The 10,179-nt window shown below is 43.1% G+C and overlaps 1 protein-coding gene across 1 annotated transcript; it reads left to right on the top strand.

The window, feature by feature from the left end:
• Positions 1-54: 54 nt before the first annotated feature.
• On the top strand, positions 55-2,624 carry LOC136435033 (kelch repeat and BTB domain-containing protein 12-like). Its single transcript, XM_066428208.1, has 2 exons — positions 55-562; positions 1,092-2,624. Exons 1-2 carry the CDS (start codon positions 245-247, stop codon positions 2,622-2,624), a joined length of 1,851 nt encoding a protein of 616 aa, XP_066284305.1. The 5' UTR covers positions 55-244.
• Positions 2,625-10,179: the final 7,555 nt, after the last annotated feature.

Genomic DNA, 10,179 nt, shown 5'->3' on the forward strand with positions numbered 1-10,179 from the left:
TATCATTCATGACTTTAAGTGTTAAACGTTAATACGAAGGAAGTGTCAGTCCTAGCTTGGTCCAAGGAAGTAGTGGTTACAGATAGGCGGACTGTGCCACTGTAGTTTGAAGGGGTGTTATCCTTACTTAGACTATTCGTATCATTCAGTTACATCAAAGTTATGCAGACTTTAATAACGACGAACAAGCATTTCTGAACACGTTTGAGCATTTTTCAACACAACATTAAGGTGTCCAGGGCAAATGGCTAGTCCCTCCATCAATTTGGAACAGCCCAGTAACGTTACCACGCGAATCATCATCAACATGGCTGCCGCAGAGCAAGAGAACCACGACAGACCAGTTCGCCCGCGTTCCTACAAAGACAGCGTCGATAGACATGGGTTTCTTGACAGAATTGATGACTTACAGAAAGCTGGGGTACTGCAAGATGTTATCATTGAGGTCGAGGGCCGCCAGTTTCCCTGCCATCGGCTTGTTCTGTCCGCGGCCAGCCCCTACTTCAGGGCCATGTTTACCAGCGGTATGGCGGAAAGCCGACAGAAAACAGTTGTTTTGCAGGTAATATGTTAGGGTTGGCGTGACGTGTGGTTAGAATAGATTGACACATGAAACTTTCAAATATGCTTCGTATCTTAGAGAACCCATCAAACAAGGGAAGTCCATTGTTTCCTCAATAAATGTAACAGTGTGGTTCAAACTTCACTGTTACTGACTAGTCTGACTCTCTAATGGGTCCGGACTTTTTACTTACTAATAGGTTTTAGCCTTGTGGTGTTGCGTTGGCGGCCCAGGTTCGATTCCCGGGAGCCAGAATACTGCACTACTCACCTCGTGCGTTTCAGTGGTACCCATGGCCACACCGGTCATGTGAGTAATGGCAAATGTGCCGCACAGAGTTTCGAGGACAAAATATCTAAAAAGACAGCGGCTATTGACACAGGCTAGCCTGTCAATTTTCCCCAGCTATTGACAGGCTGAATTTTTCCCCAGCTATTGACAGGCTTAAGCATTTATATACTTGTACATACATGATGTACTGTGATATACTTCCATGCTGTTTGGTAACAGTCTGAACATTGTCCTGCAGGGTTTGGATGCAGACATGTTTGGGGAGATTATGAGTTACTTCTACTCGGGAAACCTCCATGTGTCCCTGGACAAAGTACAGCTACTGTACCAAACAGCCGACTTCCTCCAAGTGGGATATGTGAAAGACACCTGCAGCAGCTACATGGTCATGAACACTGAGCGCTCCACATGTATGGACCTGTACCAGTTTGCTGATGTCTTCTCCGTAGATCTTGTCCGGAAGCGTAGTCTGCAGTGTATCTGTAGGCACTTTGCTGAGGTTGCCTTCACCGAGGAGTTCTACAGCCTGAGTGTGAATCAGCTGACTGAGATCATCAGCCATGATTTTCTGGATGTTGAAGAGGAGAGAACAGTCTGGGAGGCTGTGTTGAGATGGGTGCAGCACAGCAGGGAGGACAGAGTGCACCACCTACCCAGCATCCTCCCTCACATCCGCTTCATTCTGCTGACCAAAGATGAAAGAGCAGCCATCATGGAACACCCCCTGGTCAGGGAGAATCCTGGGTATTCTGTGGTCAGGAATCCGATACTAAGGTTCTACCTGAACCCCAGTACTACTTTTTTGAAAAGAGTTGGTATGAAAGCAGAGGAAATGGTCATAATTTTCAGGAGAGTGGTAGATGACAGATTTAATACTGAAATGTTATGTGTGAACCCTAGCAGTAGTTGGGTAGGTTGTGGCATCAAGTACAGCTACAACCTGCCTGAAATCATCACGGCAACAGCTACCAGCGAGAATGATATCTACATCCTCACAGAAGAGTCAGACTCAGAGGAAGTCGTGTCTGTGCTACAGTACAACCATGTGGGCAACGTGTGGGAGCAAAAGTCCTCAATTCATAGGTACACCTCGGAACACCGCGTGGGTAGGCCTGTTGAATATCTCATTGAAGTTGGTGGGCAGCTTTATTACTTGGCTATACATACCATGCCGTTATCATCGACAAAGAGTGTTACTACGGTGTTGAAAAAGTATCAGTGGCTGACCGATCAATGGCAGGACTGTTTGAAGCCTACAAATGACAATCTGCGCTTCCTTGTGGCCGTGCCGTGTGGTCAGCATCTCTACTTTTTCTCAAATACAGAAATGCATCGCTATGACCCAAGCCAGGACCGATTAAGCAAGGAAACCATGCCAAGAACCCTCAATTCGCCGATTACTGCCGTTGCCATTGGAACAGAGATCTTCTGCGCAGACGCTACTTTAGAAGAGATTGTGGTGTATGATGTTGAGGCAGATAGTTGGCGCGAGCTTCCAGGGTTGTTGGACCCAAACCGAACAATCTGTAAAAACCTTCCAAACAGTCCCACTTTCTTTGCACATAAAGGCAAGCTACATGTGTTGGTGGAGTTTGACAGACCAGGGGAAGATCAACACCTCTATGTGTATGATATATCAGCAGGGGCTTGGAAAGACTTGGAGTTCACCCTACCTGAGGGACCTTGGGAGGTTTGTGAAACTGTGTTACCCGTGGCGCGAGTGTACACGTGCGTGCGCATGCCAGATGAGAATGACGGTACAAGGAACTGATACTATCAGTATCATTAGGGGAGCCTTTGGCCTCACGGTAATTTTTTGCAAGACTCATGTGCTGCTTAAGCACGTACTTTGATCTCCACCATGGACCAGCAACAATAGAATGATATACTACTCAAATTTATCCCTGCTGAAGAAGATTTTTGCTGCCTTTTGGCAACATAATTTGTATTGATTCCAGTGTTAGTCGGCAGGAGATCTAGATATAGTATACAGTTAAGGAAAAGGGACAGCAAAGAGAAGCATCACATCCTCCAAGGTCCAGTAATGTTTCCTGTTCTATATATGTAACAAAGTTAATGTTGTATGATTATCATATTACAGAAAATGTGTTCCTTGTTTAGTAGATTAATCTTTCACTGCAAGGATGAAGAATACAATGGTCATTGTTAAGTCATGATGGCATATCCCGACTTAATTTGTTAAAGAAGTAGAGCGAAATAAAAGTTGTCAAAATACATCTTCCAAACTGTGAACTGTGAACCCCAACATATGAATGTCAGAATTTAAGTTATGATTAATGATTTAGCAAATGTACATTCATCAAACAGGGCAATGATTTGTTATCCTATGGTCTTATTACGCGACTTCATAGTGGCACCTGCAGCTTGAATTCAAGTCCATGTATTTTCACTCGGGGCCTCGTTACAAGCCCCAAAGTTTCTGATATCAGTCTTTATGGATGCATGTACATCGACCAATATTAAGTCCCCCGAAAAGGAGCAAAAGATTTTGTATGTAGTTAGCGTTCAGCACCAAGGACAGGTCACTTGCTTGAGTTTGGACATCAGGTCTGAGTGAATATTTTTGCGTTCAGAAGAATATGTTCTGCAGTAGTAACATTTGTTCTGTATAACTCAAACTCCCACCGTCCGGGGCTTTTAATGACCCTCCCGGGCGGCCCCTATAAGCGCGATTCAATCAGGCTAAGCAACATTATGCTCATGGATCAAAAGCGTCACCTAGCAATCCTTACTGGCTACGTTCTACGTTATAAAGACGCTTCATCCTCATGGATCAAAAGCGTGACCTAGCAATGTTGATCAGAACTGCAATAGTTTGCGCCAATCTGTTGAAAAGCATGATACTGTTTACAAGCAACACATTACAAACACACGTATACTATACCTGATGTACGAACTAGCTATCATGTTTGATGTATGCCAGTAGGGATTTTCATTAGTTCCCGGGTCTTGTTACGGGAATCCGTGAATAGCAACACAGCCATTCATCAAATCGCGGTCGAATGCACCCAGGAACCACTCCGCGTTAAAATCAATAAATCTGCCACATGGCAAACACCCTCATCGTTGTTGGTCGTATTCGTCCCTTTGTTTCCAACAAGACTACAACAACACGCTCATGACATTCTCATTTGAACCTCAGAAGTAACCAACCATCATTGTGTGCATTAATACGGTGTTAACATGACTAGTCTCAACATGTTCTTGATTCTTTTGGGCAGATTTCAGTTGGGTGCTGTTGTTTTAGCTCGCGTGTTCTTTCTATTTGAACAGCATCGAAATATAATGTTTCAGAACGACTATATCTACTTCCTTTCAAAAAATACACGGTCAGCGTATGTATCACACGTTTTTGTTCTGCAAGTTTGTCAAACAAGTTTATAATAGCTGTCATCTAAGAATGTCCATCTCTGACAAAAATGCACAACTATATAACGCGTATCCACGTAACGAATACACGCATAATTCCGCCATGCTTAAGAAAACGTATACCGATTTAGTGAAGTAGCAACACATTCAGGGGCACCAGTCTTGTCGGTATGTCATTCAGCACCAGGGACAGGGGCACCGGTCTTGTTGGTGTGTCATTCAGGGACAGGGGCACCAGTCTTTTTGGTGTGTCATTCAGGGACAGGGGCACCAGTCTTGTTGGCCTATCATTCAGGGACAGGGGTACCGGTCTTGTTGGTGTGTCATCCAGCACCAGGGGCAGGGGCACCGGTCCTGTTGGTGTGTCATTCAGCACCAGGGACAGGGGCACTGGTCTTAATCTTATTTGTGAGGCAGGGCTCGGAAGTGTTTCATATGCATGAGGAGATATTATATATAGCGTATTGTGAATGAGAAAATTCCGACGTGTTTACAGCGGGTGTTACTTGTGAAATGCCATGTCCAATCTCCAGACAATTAAGTGCTGTAGGCGTTTGCGTGTAGAGCTCAACAGCGCTCAGAACCTGGTTGGGTGTGGCCCGAGATGGCGGATACTCCGTCAAATGGTGCGACGTAACCGTAAGCGGAAAAGACGTTTTTTTCTCAAGCCTTACTGTTTTTTTCTAATTCCATTTAATCCACAACAGGTAAATTCCTGTATAACATCAGCGCACGCATTGCTTTTTGCCTGATACGAAAAAAAAACAGATTTGTTTTCCTCTGCAAATGGTCAACATGACAAGATAATACCGAAAATGGGATTATATATCGTGTAGTAGCCTTGTATTCGTAGAATTGACGATAGTGAGGTAGCCACGAGTGAAGTAACTGTTGTAGAAGTGAACCTAGTTTGGGAGTTGTAACGTTAGAAGCAACACTATTGTGGTAGGCGTACAATTTCAGTGAACTAGTGGTTCATAGTGGTTGCCAGCTTGGTATGTCTCTGTCTTTGGAACAGCTTTAGCAAGTCATTAAAAGAGTGTCCGTCCTTCGGCGTATTCAAAACCTACATTAATGCATATTTTGTAAATAACTCCAATGATATGTCTACCGGATTTGTTTTTTTGGAGGGTTACTTTTTCTTTGCAATTTCAGTTGTATTTCCACACTTAGTATCTCCATTTGGTTACTTAAATTATGAGTAAATGTTCCTTGTATTATAACCTTGTTAGGAATTTTGGTGTTCTCTCTTTTTGTATTAAGTTGTTGACTTTTGTGTAAATCTTTATGTCTACGTTTAGTTTCACTTATGTTTAGTTTCATTCTTTGAATTGATATTTTCATAATGTAACATTTATCACTTAATTTGATTGATTTCATTTACTCTGTAATCGTAGTTACCTGGGTGGCCAACATATAAGCTTGCAAGCTTTCGACCACTCTTGCACATTTGTATCATGATTTTATTATTATTTTCTCTTGTATCTGGATGTGTTTGAATAAATCAATAAATAAATAAATAGAATATGTGATATGCTATGCTACCGGACTAGTGTCCCATTCTGTACTTCTTGAATACAGGAATAAAACACTTGTTTCCTGTGATATCGTATTTTGTAGCTTCAGTTCTTGTTACAACTTGCGTTTATGGTCTCTGGTCTTGTTTTTCTGTACCCATCCATCACATTAGATTTTGTGTCTGCAGAGGATGTCATCCATGAACTCTACTTCCTTTACCATCGGCAGATTATATTTTTAGAGTTTTTGAAAACGTCTTATTTTGTTGTACCTGATAAATTATGCAAATAACATAATCTATGTCCACTGAAGGTCTCTTCTATCCAAATTAAGCATAACGTTTGTGCGAACTTCCTATTAACCATCATGCTAATGCCATCGAAATTTACATAATCCATGCATGGTGATGTTTACGCCTTTGAGGCTTTAACTAACCTGTAACTAATTTCCTATGTTACAAGCAAAAAAACTCTTTATACAGTAGCACTAAGGAATTATGGAAAGTTTCAATAATTATTCCTAACTATTGTGTCTTTATTTGCATAACTGGTGATATCAAAGGTTGTTCCAATTATCTAAACTGATAAATATGACTTATCTCAAAGTCCTATAATGAAATGTTCTCACACGTATGCAAATTAAGTTCTAATTTCCATAATCTGCATCATATCATGTGCACCTTTCATTCAGCTATCCACGTGTCCTAAGCAAAAAAATCAATTCATCCTTTCTATAATTATCCGGTTTCAATGTATCCTGCAGTTCCATAACGAGCCGCCGCTCGGAGGACTGAACCTACACCACTTTCTCTGACGGTCAAGAGCTAACAGTCACCACACAATCAAGACCACACAAAAACAAAACGTTTCGCATAAGCTAGTACCTACCCTTGCCTAAGTACCAAGGGCGGCCACTAGGTGGCTCATATTTTTGTACGTCGACGTCTATTTTTTAATATAAGAATGACATGGTGATGTGTCAAATGAGGTTACAATAACGTATGGCGGAAGCAAAGTATATAAACTGTTGATCAACGCGGAACCCTGTAACAAATAGATGCCGTGCGCTAATCGTGCGGCACCGGAAGGTAAGCCCTAACGTACCCGGCAGTATTCTCCAAGCAGAGGTTTTGGTCGGGGGGGTAGTAGTGGCCGGGTTTTTTTACGGAGGCCAACGTAAAAAACCCCGGCCACTACTACCCCCCCGACCAAAACCTCTTCTTGGAGAATACCCGGCAGTCCACCGGGACAAATTTGTGGCTTCGGGGCCCGGCCACCGGACTACACCCCCTACGGGCATCGGCGCAATTGGTACCTAAGCATCACTGGGATTTTGCCTTTCCAAGATACCCGCTTTGTGTGGTGGATACAAATATTTTGTCCCGGAGAAGGGACAGATAAAAGATGATTGCGTGAGATACCAAAAACAGACAAGCCACTGCAGCGGTGAATCCAGCGGCACGTGAAAGATTCCCCCTGAAGTCGAATACTTCGTATATGTAGTGTTCCCCATATTTGTCTGTACCCCCGGCTTCGACATATACAACGGTGAATAAACTGTACCACAGCAAATAGACAATAGGATATACCGCGTGGAGTAGCCTTACGGGAAGCCCAGTGATAAACAGTTCCAGGAAGACAGTGACACAGTTCATAGCGTGGATGAGAATATCAAGGCCGTCTATAGGACCCGCAGCTCTAATGAATGACCAAAACACGAAGGTTATCGGAGGGGCACTGACTGCAGGCACGGTGAAGAGTACCCACTGCCAGGCTAGGTACCACGGAAGGCGGGGGTCCGGCGGAGAGGTCTCGGTATCGGTTGGTGGACGGCTGCTGACGGTGACGTCGTCAGATGAGTCCTGGACATCTTGGTTAAAGCCATCCGGAGACATCAGACTACAGGGTTCTATCTGACGACCGACCGGATGGTTATTGGAGCTTAAGTACCAAACAAAGCAAACAACCGCGCTCCAGGTTGAGTAAACTGTCCACAGTATGTAGGTCTGGTAGCTTAACGTTGTCAGGACTTTGGGATTCCAGGCCCAGTAACTCCCCCCAGCGTACAGCACCAGGACTGCAATGTTGTAAACGCACAGGAGGAGACGGTAGACCAGGAATGGAGCCTGGTTCATCAACCACTGAAATAAAAATATTACGGAGAAAAGATTCAGTGTATCGAAATCATTAAGTGAAAGGCGCCGGCGTAAAGTGTTATCATGGATGTTAGGAGAGAATGGCTTAGTGCCTGGATCTTTGTTCACAAAGAAACGTCAACATGTCGTATAAGAGCAACGCGATGTCAGCCCTATCCTTAATTGATACGTACGAGCGTGCACAGCATGGTCATAGATTGCAGCCAGTCTGAGGTACGAGTGTCAGTTTTACGTAACGCGCTATGGAGGTGGGTCATCATGTACTATGGATAGATTCAACTACATTCTAGGAGACAACCCTTACTGTATTCCCAAGCAGAGGTTTCGGTCGAGTGGGGTAGGAGTGTTTTGGATTTTTAACGTCTCTCTCTGACTCGACCGAAACCTCTGCTTGGAGAATACCCTTACTGTGCACAAAAAGGAAAATATATCAAAGAATGTTTAGACTTTAGAACTAGCAGTGTAAGTGATACGTAAAAACTCGACATGTTGAAGTATCCATATACTTGAACGTAGGTACGTTTGTTTGCATGAGTAGTTGTAGAAGACGTTACGAAAGTCACTGTACTTGTGTTGTGTCAATTAAGTCAGCAGGCTTCAGTTGACGTGAAGCGATCTTAACGTGATTGGAGTCTTGTAACGTTCTAAACATCTTACCGGAGTTGTGTAGAAACGGGCTGGATCATGATGACGAGGGAAGAACTGATGCAGACGAAACTTGCCCCGGATCTGCCGCAGTAGAGGCATGGTGAAGACTGAAGACCCTTTTAACTAAAATCCCACGGGATAGATCACATTTACCCTTACCAAAGGTTAAAGTCCAGGAGAGCGCTATCTTCTTATTACCCATATTCACCTGCGGCAGTAATAGATAAGAACAACGCCCTGTCAGAGGAACCTGGCAACCACAAGATGTTTGAATGACTAGTCTTATGTCTCGTGTTTGAATTGGCCTTTGTTCTCTAGATGGTATAATCATAATGTACATTTCACATATCAATAGAAAACTTACTTATAACCCTTTTACAATGATAGCATCCCATATGGAACGATCGTACATTTTGGGGTCGAGCACGAGGGCTTATTATGATAAGTGGGTCGTGAGAAAAAAATGTCGAAATTTCCCTTCATCATGCGTATATGTTCTTTTCAATGCTGAGCATTGAGTCAATAAAAAGGTTCTCTAGATGTACTGTTCTTTAATATGGCACCTGTTACATTTGTACTGGATATGCTTTTGTTGGACAATAACAGAGCCACATAAGTCTACAACGTCAACATCGCCACCATAGACTGTACATATATGAGGCGGATGTTTACTGAACTGATACTAGCCATGTACACAATCGTCACTCATATTTGTTATTTCACACACCCTCTCCGTAATTAGTATATGGTTACTCTACTTCGGCCATGTTGATTTGATCATATGGATTACATCCTCTGGGGACCCCAAAGCTGATGCGAGCGTGCGAGTACAAAAAAAAAGTTTGGAAAAAAAGTTGCCTTCATTGTAAAATCTACGTGGTCTGGAAGGATTCAACACACAGAGCATGGTGTACCGAAATAAAGGTTCTTCAGTTTTGTTCTTTGAAAACTTTTTTTTTGGCTTTGGAATTGACTTTGGCTTTTTACGACATTAATATCTGTTTTCCGAAATATGTTTTTACAATTTACAGCATGTATTTTTGTCATATTTTGCAACGGCTTTTTCCGATTTACAGTATGGTCGAATATATATTTTTTTGTGTGGAAACGGACGAAAATTGATGCGCGCGTGGATGTCATCCATAGAATCAACATGGCCTTATCTCTGAGAAAAATGTCTGTATGTGTGCAGATGTGCGCGTCCGGGTGAATATCTCAAGAACCGCTGGATGGAATGCGATGGTATTGGGTAGGTGGGTAGGTGGGGTGAACCCGAAGGTCAAGCTCGATGCAGGGCTTCCTGGTGGGTGACCTTGGTACTGCAGCAGGAATTTCTGTCTTTGTATCTTTGGTCCTGGACGTACTGCGACCTTGATTTTAAGGTGGCAGACAGTTGTTGAATAAGGGTGAAGTGGTGCAAATTTGACCCGCCCCCCTAGCAGGTTGCTGTGAACCTGCATGATACTATCATGTACTGCAATATCCCTGAATTTCAATCTCTTGGAGATGGTCCTATAGTAGACGTAGTGCTAAGGTCCTTACTATGTTACTAAGCACTGTTGTGAACAGTTAACTTTGTTACTGCGGTTAATATGGAAAAATAAAGTGCCGTGGT

This window comes from Branchiostoma lanceolatum, chromosome 5 (assembly GCF_035083965.1).
Source record: "Branchiostoma lanceolatum isolate klBraLanc5 chromosome 5, klBraLanc5.hap2, whole genome shotgun sequence".
NCBI classification, from domain to species: Eukaryota; Metazoa; Chordata; class Leptocardii; order Amphioxiformes; family Branchiostomatidae; genus Branchiostoma; species Branchiostoma lanceolatum.